Below are 22,100 nucleotides of genomic sequence, written 5' to 3' on the forward strand. Positions count from 1 at the left end.
AATGAAGAAGCCCCTTAGGGTCAATCCTGAGTGTTTGTTGTCTTTGTTTATCCTTTCCAGGGGGCTGTTTGCAAGTAACTATACAGAAACCCATTACCTGGAAGATGGCATTGCAGTCACAGGCCCTCACAACTTCACGGTATGTTAACACCTCTTTATTTTCTTTTTTTAAATTATTATTAAGGCTTACACGATTCTTCATCTTCTGTGCAGCCCTTCTTCCTCTTGGTTCTGCTTCACTGTGCTCTTCTTAGAGTCAGCGAGGAAGCAAAGACAAACTGATGTCACAGGTAGACCCACTTTAAAACTGCCTGGAAGTGGGTAGTCTCATGCATAAAGAAGCCTGCATAGGTGAGCGAGCCCATTTTCGTTCCCTGCCAGCAGATTCATATTTGATGAAATAAAAGGTGCACAGAGGTCAGACTCAGTTTTAGGGAACAGCTCAAGTCTTTTATAATGGATAAACTTCAAACCACTCCCAAAAATGATTTGTAACGCAGGACTGCAAGAACATACATCTAAGTGCACTTCAGAAGTTACACTGACTGCGAAACATTCAGCACCTGTCATTGCATTCATGAGCCTCGTACTTGTTAAACTAAGATTGCGCCTCCGTCTAAAATACATCTGTGAAGTCTCTCAAATGACGTGTGATTTTGCATTAATTCTGACTGAGGGTTCACATCAAGAAGCACATATTTTTACCACACCTCCAACAGCGTGCAGTGCCAGCACTTTTTACTTTATAATTACAACAGCCCAGACACAAGAAGAATGTATGTGTTTTTATGTTAAAATAGTATTATGATATTTCAGGGTATTTTTGCAAAAGATATTGTCGATGGTATGACAAAAAGAGAGAATATTTGATTAATTTTATTTAATTTAAAAAACATACAACTGTAACAAAATAAGTGCAACAGTTTTATTTGTCAACATAAATGTAACAGTAACATAACTTAAAATAAAATAAATAAAAATTCTCTCATTTCTCTCTCACAGTGAGATTCAGATTATGTGTAAAATGTAAAGATTACAACAAATATGATCAACCACAAATTACACATCTAAATGCGCAGAAAGAAGAGAGAGAAAAAGAGGAAATACCCCCCGCTGTGCTGCTGTCAGAAGAGCCTCTGACTAAGTTTACTCTGAGCGATAAAGCGCTAAAAGATGTCGGGATGCTCATGCCAAATGATGCCGCTCATTCTGCTCCACCGAAGTTAGCTGGGACTTAACACCTCCACTGTGGAGGCAGTAGCTGTTTCACTTTCATTATGTCCATTATGTCAACAAGTCAAAATATTTCCATTATCACGATATGAATAAAAAATGATATTGGTATTATCATGAATGATATGATATGGCACACCTCTATTGTATGTTTCTGCAGCATTGGTTATGTTACATTTGTACGTTTCATCAATGTCAACATTTCTAAAGTGATGTAGTGTATGAGCTGACTTTGTCACTGATGATCATGGATGGTGTAGCACCGAGGCAAGACGCTTGCCCAGCTTCAGACCACATTTTGACCACATTTTTAAGTGAGTCATTGCTGTGTTTACATCCAGAATATTGCTTCATAAGTTATTGTTTTTTACCCAGAAATCACTGCATTTCCTGCTGGATCAGTGCTTGAAAAAGTGGTTGTTTTTTACAGTCATCGCTGCATCTTCTACCACACATTTTTAGTGGGATGAAAAGTAGTTTATTTTTGCTGAGACATTGCTGCATTACCTGCTGGGATGAAAAACAGATGTATAGAGACGTGAGTGTGTTTCCAGCTGCTTTTCAGCCACCAAAAGTGGGTATTTTCGTTAAAGCAATTGGCAATTGGTTTTTTGTGCCTAAACACATTAACCACAGCATCCTTGAAACGTAAAGTTTCAACATATCGGCAGCTCAGTAACATAGAAATGTAACATATTACCAATATTTACTTTCAGTGGGTTGAATTTTAATCACATCTTCTTTATCGTAGTTTATGAGTTAATTACCTCACAAAAGGTTGTGTTTTTGGTGTTCTTTAAATGTTTTATGATTTGCTTTCAGTGCTGTGTTAAATATCATCTTCGTTGAGCTCAGTTGTTTGTTTTTTTTTTAGTTGTTTTTTTATTTTTTTTTCCCGAGCAAAATATGTTCCGCTTTCAAATACAATGGCTCTTTGAAAACATGTTCCACGGATCCATAAATATCCCTATATTGAAGGATTTTTATTTGAGGTTCAGAAACAGAAAGGCTGTTAGGAAACTGCATGTACATTGCACTGTAATGAATGAGTGTGATATGGCTGCACCATGTGGAACATTTTTCATGCCTCAGAGCTTCCACCTGCTCGCCTGATTTCAGTGATTTGATCATCTGCAGTTTGGAAAGCAATTAAACGTCTAATTTTTGTTCAGATAACCAGAAAGCATAATAATAGACATGCTGTGAGGTCTGTGTACAAAATGGCTGGCCTACTTATGCTGAAATCCACCAAAGAGGAGATTAATATAATTCAATAATGGTCAGCCCACACAGTAAAATGAACAATATTTTCCACTTGAGCCTGCTGTGAGACCAGAGCTGGACTGTCGTTGGCTGGGCTCGGCCAGCTCATCAGAATTGCTGCCATTCCAAAGCATAAAGACAATGAAAGGGTTTTAGCAGGTCAGCACAGGGTGACCACAACTCAGATAGCTAGCACATGAATGGATGGTTATGTGGATGAATTAATGATTTTTTTGGGCTGCTGCAACTGATTGTTTTCCTAATCAAGATACATTTATTTAATTATTAAGTTTGTAGAATATTTGAGGATAATGAAAAGTGGCATCACAATTTCCCAGAGCCCAGGATGATGTTTTCATTAGGCCTGCCTCGATATGGACTAACGTAGGGCTGTACCCGATTCAGAATTAGGCCAGTCGAATGATTTGGCAGTTCAATATGATTATTCAATATCAATATTTGACAGTTTGGCCTGCAGAAAAATGTCGTCACTGCAGCGCTCTGTTCCAATTCTGTTGTCTGAATATTCTTAAAATTGAACTATTAATTGCTCTCTGAAAGGGTGTACTGCATTATTATGCTATTACATTATCATTATGTCAGTGGCGCAAAATGAAATCAAAGTGGCAACCATGTCGTTAATCGTAATTACTTCTTGGATGATATATCATCCAACAAAAGTAGTTATTATAACAAGCCTAGCCCCTTACATTGCTTTTTTTAATTATTTTTTTTTTACAATTAACAGCCCAAAATATGTAAGTGAAAAAACAAGGAAAAGCAGCGAATCCTAACATTTGAGAAACTCGAACCAGCAAATGTATGGTATTTCTGCCTCATGTTTGCATTAAATGACTTCCTAATGATTTCCTGTTAAGCACCTGGTTTATTAATCAGCTAATTAATTCTGCACTTGATGGATGGCTGGATTAAAAATTGAATGGATGGACCAGAGTATCACTGCCAACAACCTGTTTCTACCTGCTCAGAATGAGTTTGAAGTAATCTTTCGACCTCTGTCCCTCCTCTCATTCCTCTCTCATGACCACAGCTAACTCTTCATGGGAGGGTCTTTTTTACTGGAAAGGGCCAGATCTTTTGAGACTGATCCGTAGTTAATTTATTTGTCCTGCCGGCAGGGAGGAGACTGATATAGTGATCTGGGCAAGGGATCTAGAGGGTTCAGTTGTGTGTCAAAGGCAAGGTACTGCCGGGAGTGACTTCAGCGTGAGTCAGCCCTCCCTCAGTTCCCTCTTGTCTGTTTTACATCCTCTCTGTTTTCTCATACAATACAATAAATGAGTGCCATGTGCTGAAACAAAAGCCATCCGGGAATATGACTCTCTAACATGGGTATTGAAGAGTTAACTTAGAATAATAAATGCATATGATAAACAATGTAATGTTCACACCTCGGGGTTGCCTCCCGCGATAATCTTGGTATTAGATATTAATCTTTCTTATTGCAGATATGAAGATGTAAGCACTTTTCCTTTCTCATTTCTCTCTGCAGAAACCTTAGAAACAAAAAGTCTATTCATATCCTTTATATCGATGCATCACAGTCATGATCTCATCAAAGAAACATGAGGTGGTAGCATTAACTCCGTGCACTAAATCCAGCCCTGCTCCTCCTTGCTACACTAAAATTTCATATTTCATGTAATGGGCTGTCCTTTCATTGCACCTTTTTACCTTGCTATAATGGATAGTTCTCTTTCAGTACACCTCCAGGTACAGATATGGAAAGTAGCCAAACAGATGAAGGCTTTCAAGGCTATGGGTCCGCTTCTTGAATGTCATCAGAATAAGATATTGTTTTTTGCGACGGCATAGGTTTAGGTTCCGAAAGTCAAATCCATTTTTCAACCCTGTCTCTAAAGAATTACGTTTATATGCTATGTTAGTGTTTTGCCAAATGCAATTTGGATGAAATGTTAGTCCTGTATGGATTATGTTTATTGGAAGCATTTTTTTGTAGTCCAATTTTCTTTCATTAGTAGTATTTAAACATTTTCTGAGACAGGGTTGCAATTTTGGATGCAGTTCCAAGTTGGTAAACTATCTTAACAAATCTCTTGCCCAATCTCGTATCTACTCTTTTGTTAACAAACAACAAAAACCTAAATAATTAATTGTTAATTTCACTAAATAAAGATATGATATGTCAAAATTTGCATTCTAGTTCTTTGAATGTTAACTATTGTTCTTTGTTTGTTTCTTTTTTTGGCCTCGCTATTATCAATGTTTAAAGTTGTTATGGCAAATATATTAGCAGACAGTTGCCTTATTTCACATCCAATGGACGTGAAGCAAAAATTATCATTCCTTTGGAGTCATGTTTTTGGCAGTCCAACAAATGTTAGTCACTTCAGCCTCTCCACAGGCGGAGGTCGGTGCTCACAGAATGGACGAATTACAGCAACCAGTTTAATGGACCACTTCAAAAGGACTGCACTCGAAGAAAATGCTGCAGTACATGATTCACTTAAATATTTGATAAGTGTTAACTTCATGAAGTCGCAGTGTGCATTGAAACATTAGTCGTTTGCACCTTATTAAATATTTAAATGAATTGTGTGCTCCAGTATTTTCTTTAGGTGCAGTCCTTGTTTGAACTGTTAAATGTAATTCCAGCCATCACTCCTCTTTTAGCTCTGTTTTGGTCTTTTGTGTTGGCTCCTCTATGCTGACTAGGGTTGGATACCCAACTCAAGAGTGAATCAGGATTTAGACAAGGGGCCGAAGTCCTGCGAAGCAAAAATTAAACTTTTGCTATTACAGAGAAATTAAATTATGTAAAAAGATACCGTTGGGTACCTGTACCAAATTCCAGGTACCAGAAGTGATACAGGTATCGGTTAAGATGCAGATAGTACCCAACCTTGATGCTCACCAACGAGTCACTAACTTTTTGGCAGACAGAACCAAGAAATTAAAGTTGCGAGACATAAAACCAAAACAAATTCAACCTCAACAAGGCTAAAACACACAGTTGGGTGATCATTTTCTCAGGGTTCATTACTTTAAGCTACCCTTTTCACATTTCATAAAGTAAAGGGATTTGACGGAATATCTTACTAAAGGGATCCTTATAGGTAAAGTAATAAAAGTAATAAAAAACATATTTTTCCTCTTAACTGTGGTGCTATTTGTTGTTTTGGTGTGAGTTACAGAGTTTTGGAGATACTGAGATGTCTGCCTGCCCTCTCTCAAATATAATGGAACTAAATGACTCTGGGCTTGTGGTGTACCAAAAAAAATGACAAAAAAACATTTGAAAAATTCAACAGTAATGATTCTTTCCAGGAGCAGATGCACACTTCTTCCTGTGTGATGTTAAGGTTGGTGGGTAGTACAAACATATCTTTGATTGGAGGAACTGTCCCTTTAAGGGTTCGGTGAGTGGGATCAATACTATATCCAGATTTGACAAAAGGATAACCCAATCGATGCTGTTTTAACTGGCTTGTGACTCTGCAAGAAAAAAAAACTTTAATTGATTAATATAGTTTTATTGCAGAATTACTGTGACGAAGTGCTGTGATGCAAGATGAAGCAAAGATCCTCTTTAATGCCAGAAACTCATTCAGGCTCCCAACATGCATAATCAGCAGCCTCTCAAGGGTAGCCACCTCGAAGGAGGCTGGACGTTGAGTTTTACTGCCTGCACTCTATATTTAGAGGCATTCAAGGAGGGGTGGAAAACTCACATTTCCTTGTTTTCCAGAGCAGGGTGGCAGAAGGAGCCGTTGGTCAGACCTCACCTGAGCGAGGCCGTCAAACTGTAGCAGAGGGGCTGTTTTCACTCTAAACCAGACGCTTCCTCCCCGCCCTCACGCTGCCAAGCCTGGTTCAATAAACATGGGCTTAATACACTTTCGTTACTCCCTGCTGCAGCTTGACAGGTGGTCCGTGAAAGCGGGTACCTGGGAACAGGGCAGCATGCAAAGATTGTTCTGGGAAATGGGAAACTCCGCACAGATTTCAGCCATCATCAGCCTGTGGTGATGAGTGTGAATGGCTGCTGCTAACTCTGCAAAAGGCTATTCCCCAAGAGTTAATTTGCTCATATTTCACAGTGATCTGCTGGGACGGCTGTTGTTGATCTGTGCGTAAAACCTAAAGACATGTTTGGAGTCACACCGGTCCCATTCCTCCTGTGTTGAATTTTAAATACTTATGTCTTTTTGTCTGTGTTCCCTCAGGCAAACTGCTACTATCACGGTGAGGTGGAGGGTCATGTCAACTCAGACGTCAGCCTCAGTACCTGTGCTGGTATTAAGTAAGTGTGTTAGAGATGTTTTCATGTTACAAAGCAAATACTTGTCATATCTGCACTGTGTGTAGTGCGTAGTGTTTTTCTTGTACAAGAAGCATTTTTTAAGCCGGCTAAACTGAGACCAAGTCCAGACCAACAAGCCAATTTATAGAGACAGACAAGAACAGGACTTTGAGGAGTTGAGACAAGTGAAGACCAAGACCAGTGCGAGTCCCACACTGCATGACACATTTACTATAAAACATGGAACATGCAAACCATGCACTCCTTAAATTGCTCTAAAAGATCTACATTCCTATAAAAACAGCCAAAGAAAACAAATTAAGATTACTCTTTATTCACCTCTTTTATTGCCATATATGCAGTATGTGTGTATATATAAGCATACCATGAGAGATCTTAAAATAATCAAAAGATATTGCTGAGGTGAATTTTATGTGTGGGAATTTTGCTTTGTTTTCTATGAGCAAACAAATACAAGTGAATAGCAAGAAGCTGAAATCAACTTAACCATCTTAATATAACACTCATTTTTTGCACAGGCCATTTAGTGATGTCCCTGCAACTGAGGTCTTAAAATCAAATGCAGAGTCCTCTTTATCTGAGAACAAGACAAGACTAAGTGAAAATGCAGTCAAGTCCACAACACTGACAAAAAAGTGATTATAAGTGACATCTCTGGTGCTCACTTTTGACTTTACCTCCAAATAAAACAATGTAGGTAATGTGACTAAACTTAGTCCCTCCAGGATGTTGCGATGGCAACAGTTAATGCGAATGAAGCCAATCCCTGTGAATTTTGTCCAGTCCCTACAACTTCACTGCAAATTTGACTATTTAGAATGGATCTCATTTTATTTTAAAGCTTGTGATGCATATTGATCCACTTAGCCCCTCTCTCTCTGTATCATGAGACTACTGCTGCGGGATCGCAGCTCTGTGTCTGGGACAGAGTTACACACACACAGTTACAGGGCTAACTGTAAGCATCACGCAGCTAGTGTTACCCAACGGTTATTAAGAGCTATAATGACAGAGTCAAGCTGTTTGGGTGTAGATGTGAGATTAATGGCTTGATGTTGGGTGATAACCGTTGCTTCAAGGCTTCTGCACAAGCAGGAAAATATGATGAGCAGAGATGAGATCGCGATGTGCTTTTGTAAGCTTGTGCAAATTGGGCAGAGAGCAGGAGGAGACGGAACGGCAGCAAAAGCTGATTATCCTCGATAATCTGTGACAACATCAAAACTATTTTTGCAGTTTTATCTTGCCCTGCAATTTTATTGCAAAAACACCCCTATAAACATTTCAACAATTTTTTTTTTTTTTAGAAAAGCTGCTTTAAAATCAGGCATTTCAGGACAAAATTGCAAAATCCTGGAGGGACTGTAAACTGTTGGCTTGTTTACAACTTGATTAATTATTTTGGTGTGCACAATGTCATCAAAACCATAAAAGTGGTTATTAAAATTATAATGATCAGACCCAGGTTGTAATAAAAACGAATTATCCTTTAAGTCTGACTTGAGGCCAAGTCGTAAGTCTCGAGTGTACAACTGTGAGGAATGGCTTGTCAACAGACCTCAGTAAGTAATGAATTTTGCTACATTAATATGTTGAGATGACACCCTGCATGTACTGTTGAAAAGCAGTAAACCTGACATATTGTATGGCCTCAGAAAGGGTGAAGAATTCCAGTGTTGGAAACGCTGTTTGCAGATGTCAGACGGGAGTGATGATTGCAGAAATATCACTGGACACCATCAGGAATGTTTTTACAAACCAGCCAAATGTCTTCACCCTTTGGCGAGTGATTAACCTGATTGTTAAGCCCTTGCCGTTGACCTTGGTTTTAATATTAATTTATTTATTTCAGTTTTTCTGTCTCTGCACAATGACAGATGTACAGAACTTTTTTCGACAGAGAGCTTCACATTGCCTGGCTCACCTAAGACAAATTGTTCGTGGTTTGGGTTGGCAGTATTCAGGCTTTGTGCTCGGGGAGGGGGGGTTAGTGTGAGTTCATGTGTTTGTGAATATTGTGCAAGGTTTGTGAGAATCTCACATTTTATCCAGTCTCACTGCATGAGGATGTCACTTTAAATTACAGAGACCACTGTTTAAACATGAGAAAAGTTAAGAAAAAGAGAAAAGTGGAAAAACTTAACAGATACAACTCCTCAGTGCACTCATCACGACGATGTATCATCTTTCGTGTAACACTAGAAAGTCACACAAAAGTCAGAATCCCTTTTATTTCAGCCAAATCAATATTAACATTCTAGTTTCTTTATGCATATCTAATGTGTTTCACTGCAGTTCCAGTATTTGACTTCTGGAAAAATGAATAGAATATAACGTGGTACCTCATCTAACCTCTGAGAGATTTCCTCTCTCTGCAGGGGCTTCATAACTCTTGAAGGCAAATCCTACATACTGGAACCATCTGCTGATCACACCGATGGGACTCACTGGATCTACACAGCCGAACACCTCAGTTTTGCTCCTGGCACCTGTGGCCATGATTTCAACATATCCTATTCCACTGATCATGCAGACAGCAGTCCGTTCAGGGCTTTCAGCACAAGGGTAAGGATCATTAACTTGTCTGCATTTTACCTCCAGCTATAAGTAAACTGTGTACTGACGATGTCATGTGAAAGAGCGCATCTATCCTCAAGATTTCTTCCTTCTTTTCTGTTATTGTTTTGAAAAATATGCTTTGTATGCTCAGCTTGTAGGTGCTTGCACTTTCTGTTTTGGGGTGCCATCATGCAGGACTTTTAAAATACAATAGGCGAAAATAACATTTATACTACTATACAAATCTGCATGAGACCACCATAAAGCCTGTTTCTAGACATTTTCAGCTTTATTGCCTGTTTAAAACATTTATTTAAAAAAATAATCAAAAGGTTGTCAAATGTAGTTAGTTACATGATTTCGATAAAGTAATTAAAATAGTGTCATAACTTATTACATATTTAAAGGGTAATTAGAGATCTGTAACCTATTTCAAAACTAACCTTCCAAACAATGGATTTGATTTCATGGGAACTTTAAAGCGTCTCTGTTTGCTCTTTAAAAGTGTGCGGAAGAATGTTTTTATTTCCAATTATTTTCCAATTACCAAGTTTTTAGACTCAAGCCTTAAGTTTCCCCAGATTCCCTGCATTTAAAACACATTGAGCCTTTTGATTCTGCTTTTCTTTGTGTTTTCATCATGAATGTTTGAGTTGGTGTTTTAATCGCACTGTGATATTAAAAGGAAAAAAAAGAAGTCAGAAAATCTGGGGTCAGCCAGCTAAGGTGAAAAATGATGTTTCTTGTTGTAGCCTGTATTTGGATTCTGACCGCAGATAGAGTATAAAAGATTGCTCACCTAACCCTCTTTAAAAAGGTCATTTGTGATGCAGATATCGGTAAGTGGCCTGTTATATATTTCAGAGGCTACTACTTGTTGAATTATTCACTCATTCCTTCCATCTGATCTGACGGTGTCCATTAGTGATGTGGAGTGTATGGAGAGCTGGGGTTGATAAACGCCTGTGGAAAGTACATTGGCTGTTCATTTGCTCTGAAAGCGAGATCAGAGTGCAGGCTTGTACATCATGCCTTCAGCAAGCGTCCATCCAGAATTAAACAGCTTATTTTTTAGAAACCTCCACCCTATCCCTCACCCTACACTCAGCATCCTTACTACCCCACTGAGCGCCGGGGTAAATCACAGGGCCATGGTCACAGGGAGTCTCTCTCCTCAGAGGGAACACAGCTTTAAAGATGATGAGCTCTGATAAGTGGAAAACACAGACTCCAGTGATCTCTATCTGACCGGTGAAGGATGGCAGGAGTGGACGAACACGGCTGATTTATCAGGTCAATACAAAGAGACACAGAGATAGGCGCTGTAAAAGATGAAATAGATGTTCAAGGATCCACAAAGACAAGGCGCAGAGATGTGATGCAGCATAAATGTCGGTGACTTTCCATTTTCTTAAAGCTGATTGTTGTTATTGGAAGTTTTTAAATGGCTTGTCTGTTCTTTTCTGGGTTTCTCAAACGGAAACATCAACACATTCTCATCCCAAGTCATCACATATTGCAGCTTCACTTTTGCGTCTAAATATTATGTTTTAGATATCCCTGTCCATCTGATCTTGATTTCATTTGATTTATCTATTCGCACCATTAAAAACAGTAACAGAAATCAGGTAAAAAAAAATACAGAAAAAACAAGGGTTTCGGAAATGTGAGAAACCCAAATTGGCTTATAGAAATACTTCAACAAAGGTTAATACAAGTAATACAATAAATTACAATACTTTGATGTGAGCAATATACAATGGGGTCAACAAAAAACAATAAAAAGATCAAGACTAATTATAAGTGTGTGTGTGTGTGTGGGTGTGTGGGTGGGTGTATGCAAACATTCGAGTGTGCATGTGTGCATCTTTACGTTCCAGGATGACACTAGAATGTCAATAAATGAATGAGAATATTTTAGGAGTTTGGAATGAAATTGCTTTAAAAAAGTAACCTCAAATTGCACAGTAAAAAGTGCAGTATGAAGTATTTTTCGGGGGGGCTGGTGAAGACGTAATAGAAAAGGAAACCACCCTATGGAGTCTAAGCGCTGGTGACGGTGGTGATCATAGACTGTAAAAATGACACCCGTTGGCTTGTGGACCCCTGTTTTGAAGCCTCAATTTAAGCATTTTGACCATCACAATTGTGGTTTTCCTGGAGTCTGAAGTGACCTTTTTTTGGGTGAGAGGCTGGTGCTGTGGAGGAGCGAGGACCGGATCTGACTGAGAAGCCGGGGACTTAATTATGTGTGATGTTAAGCCTTAATAAAATGTTAGCTGCTGAGCTGTGTAAAAAATCACCTCCTGTGCAGTTGCACAAATCTTGAAGGTAGCTACAGAGACCAAAATTTTTTTGCTATAAGCATGTTTTTTTTCTGCTGTAACGTTGGGTATTTTAACATTGGGGTCTATAGGGATTGACTCACTTTTGGAGCCAGTCTCAAGTGGCTATTTTAGGAACTACACCTCTTTGTTGGCTTCGGTTTGCAGCACCTGGGGTTGCTGCTTGGTGATGATGAGATGAATAAGGTGATGTGGATGTGATGAGGATTGGACTTTTGATGAGTTCGACCGGGGCGCTGGGTGATGACTGAAGGTGACGATTCCACCTAAAATGACAGCTGATGGCAGCAGACAGGAGATTCAAAGTTAAACAGTAGACAGTAGCAGCATGATTGCTTGATTAATGATTAATTGGAAAAGCTGACGTCCGTGATCGGCTGATTGGGAGATCGTGGCAAAGTTTGATGGGTTTAACTGGAGGAGCGAATGGTCATAATCAGCTGATTGGAAGAAGCAGAGGGAGTGAGTTAGAATATTGAATGAATGGAGGATAAAGAAAGTGGTCCTGACTGAACTCAGGCTGACCTTCATGGCATTGTTTAGCTTCTGTGTCAGTTTGGGGGTTCAAGGAATATAGCTTCATCAGAAGATCAGCAACACACAGTTCTTTGCGAAGGCTTGGCTCACTAACGACGTACAAGGGTGGGCTAGGGCAGGGGGGTCCAAACTTTTCTGAAAGGGGGCCGGATTACACAATGTGAAAAATTTCAGGGGAGGGCAGTTGCTTCCCACAATATATAGTTCAAAAATATCACATACAGATTAGACAAATTCAGCTGCTTTATCTTCCACTGAAAAAGTATTAAACTTTCCATCACTCCTGAAAGTGGTAGCCTTTGCTGTCGAAGCTGTTACGCCTCTTTCTTTCTATATTTGCTTGCTTATTTGCTCTTTTTTTTTCTTCCAATTTTAAATTTATTTTTTGGTTTCCGTCAGACACCAGAGACAGCAGTGTTAATATAAGATAAGATAAAACTTTATTGATACCACACCGGGGAAATTCACTTGTCACAGCAGCTCAAGCAGTACAGATAGGAAGGAGAAAGTGACAGTAGGATACTTACAAAATTAAGCTAACAGATAGAAAATGTGTATATACCTTTGTTTTTTATATGTTTACATAGATCACTCACTTGCTCCTACGAAGGACAAAAGAAGACGGTATAAAAATAACTGAAAAAGTTGAAACTTATACATAATCCAAACAATAGACAATACATATTGAAGACGATTATATATGTAGGTGTCATGTACTAATATAGTAAAAGAACATGTAAGTAAATGAGAAAAAGTAAGTAAATTTAATAATAATAATAATAATAATCGTCATGATCATTATCATCGTATGAGAATTAGCAAGTCTGGAAGGAACCTATGTTCTACTTTCTCCCACATCCCACTCAGCCAGTCGAACAACGTTTTATCGTCTCTTAATGAAAACACATTAGTTCTGTATGTCTACAACTGTATGATCGTCCTGCTATGAGCCAAAAAACGGAGAAGATTCAGCGAGCTTGCTTGATTAACCCATAATGAGTTTCGGGTCACTTAGAGTATATTTTGAAAGACGAGCAACAGGTCATTTAAAATGTGTCCAAGGGCCATGATTGGCCCCTGGGCTGGACTTTGGACATGCCTGGGCAAGGGGATTTAAATATTGCAATGTCATCATGCAGAAACCTATGACAGGACATGTGGGAAAACATTTTTAAAATGGCTTGGAAACTAACTTTTTGACACTAAAACAAACTAACTTCAACCAAAAATTAAATTTAAAATAAAAAAATAAAAAATACAATTTTTATACATAAGGAAGACTTCTGGGAACTTCTACAGAATGACATAAAAACTTCCAAAAACAAAAACTCTTTAATCATTTCACTATGGTTATATTGACACTGAGTGTGTTTTCAGGAAGCGCGCCAAACATATGGCTGCTGGCTAAAACATTATTCCCTTTTATACATAGTTAGTTTTTATTTGTTCATGCAGCAATGGGTTTTTCTAATATTTTCACTGTTGTTTTTGATTCCTGTTGATGATTATAATGCAGGCGTCAATGGCAAACAACGTCCTTATTGTTAAGAAGGCTGCAAAGATTCAGCAAAGAAATCCTGACAACAGCACAAGCAGCTGTCAGAAACGCAGGAGGGAACAAGATAACAAAACCAGGCTCATATTGATAATTTATACTGGTGTGAAAAATATGGTTTAAGCATACTTTAATATGTTTTATCTGATCACAATGTCTCGTTTCATTTCACATATTACCTCCCTACCCCTCCTAGCACAGCAAGAGGTGCCAGAGTTAGAGGGGAAAACACCTCTAAGTGAAAACAGATGTGGTTTATAGGGAGGTGGTCAAACACGGGAATCCTTCAGGTGATTAACAACATGAAAAATAGAAATATAGTGAAGGATATTTACAATAATTGCAACCGGAGGAGCAAGAGGTCTTGTTAGGGGGTACACAAAAGAGTGAGAACATAAAGTCTGGTTGTCGGTGGCATACAAGCGAGCTCACCTCAGCCTGTTACACGAGTGCAGCGAGGTGTGCTGCTGCTGCTTTGATAAGCTACACTGTGCCCTGCTTGAGGGTCTGAAGATAAAGAGGCGTGTTGGCAGAGTGCCCCTGGATGATGAGAGTCAGATGGAGAAGGGGACAGAGATATGATGGCGAGCTGACAGGAGCTGAACGTCAACAACACCAGTTCCTGCAAATAGCTAACGCTGTCCAAACCCGAACACAACATGTAATGGCATTTTGAAAATGCCGTCCCTGTCACGGCTAAAAACAGAATAATGGGACCGAAGGGATCATTTCTGAAGTGTGCTGTAAAAACCTTTGGATTAAATGAAGTATTGGATGCCAGCCTAAAGTGTGGATGGTGAAGAGAATCTAATCACTGAGCTCAATTATACAGTTTTCATCTTCGTCCACACCTGAGCCAGCTCCATTTGCCTAATGAAGACCGTGCTTGAAAGCTCTCAGGCTGGTAAGCTGGCCTTTGTTCTTAAATTCTCTTCATCATATAAATTTGTAAAAGAATACTGGCCTCTTTATTCACCTTCATTCTCTGATGTTGAAGCAGCATTGGTGTGTAAAAGGGAGCTGAGGGAAGAGGAGGGAGAATATTTAGCTCATTTTTTGCCATTTGTGTGAAGATAAAGCTTTTAAATGTTTAGGAGGTTGTAGAAAAATATTTGAAGTATTCCTTTGAAATGTGAGCAAATGGGTTTGATTTCTCTTAAAAAAAAAAACATGGAGAGAATGCAAACTTAACAAGACATTGCCCAAAAATTTGCAAAAGAAAAAAAATGGCCTGAAATAAATATTTGCAATTATTCTGTATAATTTGTGGAACCATAATTTTAAATTAAAAAATATTGTAATTATGAATACAGTTTTTTTGTGGACATTTTCTATATTTTAGGGGTAATTTTCTAATAATCCTTCCCCATTTTTTAAAACTCAATTTTAAGTTTTTCTTGTCACCTTTTATTAATTTCTTGCCATTGTTGGTACATTTCTTGCCAAGTCGGTCATTGCTTTTCCCCACCATTTTTTCAAAGTAAATTAAACCAATTTGCTCAGATTTCAAAGGGCTAAACAGTTTGTGAAACACATCCAAAGGCAGCACAAGAAAACTTACGTCAATCAAGGTTTCACAGGGTTAAAAGTGGATTTTGAAACCAATGCTTTCCATTTTCATGTGGGTGTCTATAACTGGAACTCATTGGATTGTAGTCAAGAACAGGGATGTGCTTCACTGAGTTGACTGACGATCGTGTTCCTGTGTGCGTCTCCTCTCCGGTGACCTCCCAGAGACTCGGTAATCACCACGGGGTGCATTCAGAGCACACTTGCCCATCCTGGCTTATCTATGGAGGAGGCAGATAAGAGCAGAGAGGATCCAGGCGGCCAGGCCAGCACGGATAAAGAGGCTCAGGTTGAAAGTGGGCCATAGTGTGGAGGCAGAACTCTTCTCCAGCAGCGTACTATAGGATCTGTGTGTGCAGAAAGACTGAGCTTTTGTGTGTGTGTGTGTGTGTGACCCTCGCTCGTGCGGTGAAAGTGAACTGCTGCCCACACACAGTATGAGAGCAGCCTCTGCTCCATGGCCAGAGGTTGTATTTGTCTTGGTTTGGAAGAGCCCCAAAACAATGTCATCTCTATACTCTCTCTTTTATTATTTTCCCTATTAACTTTTTAAATTGTTTCAAACTTCTGTTTTAAATTTTGTACTTATGGTAAACGTTTGTTGTTAATTTATTTTTAGCCATGCTTGAAATGTAGCCCTAGGAATTGTCTGTTTTCAGACATCTGTGCTCCCCTAAATAGTAAAAATTTTCTAGCAGGTTCAATTTTAAAGCAATCTAAAATTTTTCACCCGGTTTTGCACTTGACTCAGCTGCTGTTCCCGTCTGGAACATAATGAGACTTTGCTCCATTTTTTTTCCATTGCTGTCCACGTAAAAGCAGAAAAACGATGGCCTGACATTCCATGTTCATGCATTTCTCTCGAAACGTCGAGTTCAGAATCCAAATAATGGCAAAACATTTCTAAAACTTAGCAAGAAAATATTAAGTCAGAAGAAAATTGCCTAAAATTAGCACAAAAAGGGGGAAAAAGACCTTAAAAAGTGCTAAAATAAATAGAAATAATGATAATAATAAATACAAGTGCAAAAATATAATTATAAATATAGTTTTATTGATATTTTTCCCTAGTTTTTTTATCTTTTAAATTATTCTCTCTTGTGTACGCTATTTATTGGCTCATTTTCAGGTCATTTTCCTGTCATATTTTACTTTAGTTTGCCAAACCAATTTGCTTACGTTGCAGTGGCATAAATTCTTGTGAAAAGCATCTGAATACAAATGATGTCGATTCAGGTTACAAAGAGTTAACTGACAGAGGGATGAATGAGTGATTGTACTGCTTGTGTTTACACAAAGGGGCCCTGTACCTCCTCCCAGAGTCCATTAGTACATATGCAATCACCAGCCTCAGCTGCACTTTGTGTTTAGCTCCAATTAGTAAATGTTAGCATGCTAACATGCTAAACCAAAGATGGTAAACATGAAAAACAGATCTGTTGACATCAGCATGTTAGCACTGGCATGTTTGCATAAAGAGATAAATATAAAAACAAACAGGATTCAGAAACTTTTCATTCTGAGTGTGAACCTGACACATACTCTCACTCTCACATTCTCCGTTGTGGAAGTGTGCTGGTGGAGTCGCTGCAAAGTTTTTTACATAAATCAATACCGAGCATGTCTCATGCTCTTTGAATTTTGGAAAGAAAAGTCGGGGTAGTAGTGTTTTACACAGTGGACCGCCAGCAGTGCAGGCAGCATTGTCCAGAAACAGTGATTTATTAGTTAATAACCTGGTTCCTGTAAGAGTGTTATCGGTATACGTGTGACCTTAGCGGCTGTTATTCGGTCACACGTGAAGTGCAGCTGATTGCTTTGTGCTGATTCTGCAGCCTTTTAAAGTGTAGTTCAGGTGAGAAACCATATTGAGTGGCCACCTGCTAAATTTAGGCTGTCCTTTTCCAGACAGCTCCGGTTAAGTGTGTCCTCCTTAATGTCCTTTTTTTCTTCTCTCTCTCTTCTCTCTTATATCTCTTCATCTCTATCACTTTGTCATTACCTCCCTTTGTTCCCTCTCCGTTTCCTCGCATCGTCACCACCTCCTTCCACTCACCCCTCGCAGCATAAACGCCACGTCCAGTCTACGACCAAATATGTGGAGCTGATCATTGTGGCTGACAACAGAGAGGTAAGCAGGGGTCACACCGGTTTGACCTGTTCACCTTTTACTACTGAATCCCACGGGAGAGGGGCTCAGAGATCACACGCTGAGCTGCCCCTCCGTCCCCTTGAGACGTAGATAAAGTGGCTCCAACTCTCCATTGTTGCGATTTACTCGTCTGTTTCACTGTCCAGCTCTCTGCAGTACCACTTGACTCACAAATTAGACTTCTCCATTGTGTGCGCCCGGATTTATCTCAAATCTCAGACTTAAGATCTTATAGACACCAAAGAAGAAGAAAGCGTTTATTGCTGACAGGAGTCATATAGGTCAATGTCACATGCTATAGAGTGAATAAATGCTGGATATATAAGACGAGGTGGTTGAGGTTATCTCTTTCGCCGAAGCTCCACTGAGGAGCTCTTTGATGATAGCAACTGCAGCAGAAGCGCCGCTGGAATTAACACGACACCCTGCGAAAACATTTCAAGAGCTGACGCGGTGTTGATACATCCCCAAATAATGTCTTTGATGATGATAAACATTCAAGAGGGCGGATCACCTCTTTTTCTCCTTGCTTTATTCCGCCTGCTTGTGTTGCTCAGTTTCAGAAGCAAGGCAAGGACATGGAGAAGGTCAAGCAGCGGCTGGCTGAGATCGCCAATTACGTGGACAAGGTAACAATCAAATCAGCGGAGGGGACGTGGTTCAGGCGGTGTGATTTATTAGAGGTCACATCGAGCCTGCTGAGAATTAGTCGACCTGCGAGCAGAGGCTGATTGGATTATGAACGGATGATCAATTCCATAACTCGGCCGAGGAGTGTTGTGAAGAGGCCGCTTTAATAAAACGTGCTGTGGGTGGCAGTTTAATAAAACAGAAGCAAAACATGATTTATTCATGTGGAAAGTCATACACTGATTCATGTTAAAGGATTTGTTTAGAGACCCTTGTCATTTTTAAGCGACTATTGTATAGCATTTGAGTTTTTATAGGTAATGTTCAGTGAGCAGAAATGTAAAGAAGGATGGGTCATAAGTCATTAACCTGGGGTTCCCGCAGATCCTTAAAAAGTCCTAAAAAGCATTGAATTTATATATATAAGAATAAGTTCTTAATTGGTGTTAAAAGTCTTAAAATCAATCTTTCAAACTTTTTTTCAACTTTGCATTGTAAAATTTCAAAATAAATGGTAACTTTAAAAAAAAAAAAATTACAAAATGCCTCTCTCACTAATGTCACCAAAAAGTCGTGTTTTTTGTGACAAAATTATAGAATCAGTATAAACCAAGATGAATCTGCATGTTTACAAAAACAAAGATTAAAATGAATGTGAAACGGTGTGTAATAGGAGTTCATTTATGGAATAATTTTGAAGAATCTATCTATCTATCTTGTCATTTTCATTGTAGAAATTTCAAGACAACAGAATAAAACTATTAATGTAAAATGGGTAGGTGCAGTTAGCTAAGGCCTCAGACCTTTTAAACATTTTCAGCCAGAAAAACGTGCTTGTCACTGCTTCAAAAATAATTTCTTGTTATTTTTCTCTTCTTTTATGTAGTTGTATGAGTGGGAAAATGACTGAAACAAACTAAACTAAACAATAAATATTTGGGCAATATTCTTCCTGACCCTCAGTAATTGATGTCAGTTTGTGTTTATTTGTTTTCAAAAGTCTTTAAAAGCCTTAAATCTCGCTTGTCTTAAGCTGTAGGATCCCTGCCTTAACCTGATAACTCATCGCTCTCTCCTCTCAACCTTTAGTTCTACAGGGCTCTGAATATCCGTGTGGCCCTGGTGGGCCTGGAGGTGTGGAGCGATGTGGACAAGTGTCCCATCACCCAGGATCCCTTCACCACTTTGCATGAGTTCCTAGACTGGAGGAAAGTCAAGCTGCTTCCTCAGAAGCCTCATGATAATGCACAGCTTATCAGGTACATCTGCTATTGTAGCATACATATGAAAAAGTTATCTTCCAAAATGCACGTCACTGTTTGAAAGGTATGATTTTATTTCAAAGTTACTGAGAGCATCAAATAAGAGAATGGCAGTTTCAGAGTGACGAAATATGATGTTTTGGAGTATGAGTTGTTGGTTTTTTTTTTGTTGTTTTTTTTACCCGCCCTCAAAGGTGCCCTGCAGAGTGGATTTTTCATAACAAACAGACAGTTTTGTTTCACCAAAACAAATGTGACTTCTTACCTCATAGAGCATTTGCAAACCCTTTCTGAATCCATGCAAGGAAGGTGCATGCTGTGAAAGCCTCATGAGATCCTGACGAAATGCAGCAAAAAAATACACCTTTCTCTCGAAAAATAGTGACAACATGTAAAAAGATTATTATCCAGTGCAGATACCTGTGAATTTTGACAGACAAAATCAGATAATTGTATTGACTTTAACAGAAAGGCCAAACTTATTAATGTGCAAATGTTAGTGGAACAGCATCTGAGGAGGATGGGGCAGGAGTTTTTTTAGAGTTATTTGTTGGTTGGTCAGTCAGTCTTTCTGTCGGTCAGTAATCACTACAAACAGATATGTGCCCATGAATGCAGAATCTATACGCAATGGGACAATATTTTGGTATTTGTAGCATTCTGGTAGACAGGGTTTCAGTGGACTCTTTTCTGACAATAATTTAGGTTTTTATTAGCTTCTTTAAAAATATATCTGCATTCAAATGTCTGTTAATAGAAATTGCCCAGGGGCTAAATTGTCTCGATAATGATAGAGGATGGGTTCTGAGACTGTGAAAACAGTGACAGGCTTACGGAAAGAGAAAATCTCTGACGGGATATCCGTCATGCTGACATCCGCTGGCTGTATTGCAAGAATTCTTTTTTTCTAGGCAAATCCATGACCCACCTTGCTCTTCCACTGATTGATTTAGCCTGATATTCGTACCCTCACAGTCTTTCTTCTAATGTCTTTGCCAGAATAAAAAATCAGCATACCAGGACCCCCAAAAACTGCCTACAGAATCGTCACCCCAAATTATCATCAGACACTTCTGAGATTAATTGGTCACTCACTCTGCCTTTGTGCTACCACTTTGCTCATATGTGTTAAAACATTTAGCTCAAAGCACCCCATAAGGTGATTTGATGCGCAGACTAAGTCATTAAAAAAACAAATGTTTCCAGTGCATGTCAGAAAGTCCTAAATAATGAAATGCTAACATTAAACTCGCAGCCACCACATATTTGCATTACAACCCTTTGCGGACATAAAAACATTGCTCAGCTCCACTGACCTTAATTCCTCCCCCTCAGTGGGGTTTATTTCCAGGGCACCACCATTGGCATGGCACCCATCATGAGTATGTGCACAGCAGAGCAGTCTGGAGGAATCGTCATGGTATGTAAATGTACTGCAGAATGTACACATGCTCCTCAATCCGCCCTAAAGCAAAAAGAGTACAAAGAAATATTTGATGTGTCTGTGACCTCCAGAAAAGAGACCATGTACTTATTTTATCATTTCCCTCTGCCTCCACCTCCCTCACGTCTGACATAATACTCTCATACTTCTCCTCTACGTCTCTTGTGTAAGGGTTGAACTAAGGATTCCAGCATTGATATTAACTTCTATTAACTTCAGGACGCACACATCACTGAATCTTTTTCCAGGAAGGCCAAAGTTGGTATGCATGGTACCCTCCACTTAGTGCTGATAAATCAGAGCGTGTATCGATTACACGAGTGGAAACCTGTGCTTCTTAATGAAGTGCAACAAATGAGCAAATTCAAGGGTACTGCAAACCCCCGCCTGAATGGGGCACGTCGTAAATGATCACCCATTACAGAACTGCAACCGTACACTATGTGCACAAGTCATGTTGTATTAACACAAGTCATGCTATTATTTTATACTCCGTGTCCCTGAGTGGCTGTTTGTCTTGCGGTCTGGTTGGCTGGCGGTGAGGTTTACAGCGAGTCCCCAGATGGTTCTTCGCTCTTGTCCTCCCAGATGGTAAAGTGGGGTCATTATGATAGAAGTGCGCACATACATCAGGTCAGAGACATAAAGGATTAGTCTCCGACCGCAGACTCTTCTGCTGGGCAAATCACGACCCTACTGTCTCAGTTGTCTCCCTTCGTTTACAAAGCGCTTTGAACTCATTAGCCAACAAACCCAATGGATGTCATTGTTATTTTTCTAGGCTGTTAAATCTCAAACCATCTGGAATATCCATTAACCAGCCCTGAACGTTACATTAATTTCATTGGTGTGGCGAAACAGAGCACAGACAGCAGCGTGTAGTGCCCGTTTGAGTACTTCACCAGTCAGTAAAGGTGTCTTCCAGGAAACAAAATCTTTTGCATGAATCCAGGCAGTGCAGTTGGATCGCGGCGAGTGCTGACAGCTGATGACCGTTCCTTTCAAAAGCCCCCTGCAGAGCAGTTCATCAGTCTGAGCTCAACTTGCACGGCGTTACTGAATAATGCACAGTGACGGGAGACTCCAGAGGCAAGGTGCTCTGACGCACAGCTCTGCATCCATGAAGAGCTGATAGCTGCTGCCGCTACATTATTTATCCGCCCTCTTCATGTGTTCATGTTTTACACACCTTGCAGGAAATCTTGGGCGCCTCAGCCAGCAAAGCTTTCACTCTGTGTCACTGTA

General features: G+C 39.4%; 1 protein-coding gene across 1 annotated transcript in view; it reads left to right on the forward strand.

Moving 5' to 3' along the window:
• The window catches only part of adam12a (ADAM metallopeptidase domain 12a), a 105,508-nt gene that overhangs the window by 52,963 nt on the left and 30,445 nt on the right, over positions 1-22,100 (forward strand). Inside the window, exons 4-10 of the mRNA XM_042508543.2 lie at positions 61-139; positions 6,705-6,781; positions 9,181-9,367; positions 17,433-17,498; positions 18,077-18,148; positions 19,239-19,408; positions 20,747-20,831. Coding sequence (XP_042364477.1) covers positions 61-139; positions 6,705-6,781; positions 9,181-9,367; positions 17,433-17,498; positions 18,077-18,148; positions 19,239-19,408; positions 20,747-20,831 — 736 coding nt within the window. The remainder of the gene's footprint in view (positions 1-60; positions 140-6,704; positions 6,782-9,180; positions 9,368-17,432; positions 17,499-18,076; positions 18,149-19,238; positions 19,409-20,746; positions 20,832-22,100) is intronic.

Source organism: Plectropomus leopardus, chromosome 19 (assembly GCF_026936395.1).
Source record: "Plectropomus leopardus strain MGB_pleo_1.0 chromosome 19, ASM2693639v1, whole genome shotgun sequence".
NCBI classification, from domain to species: domain Eukaryota; kingdom Metazoa; phylum Chordata; class Actinopteri; order Perciformes; family Serranidae; genus Plectropomus; species Plectropomus leopardus.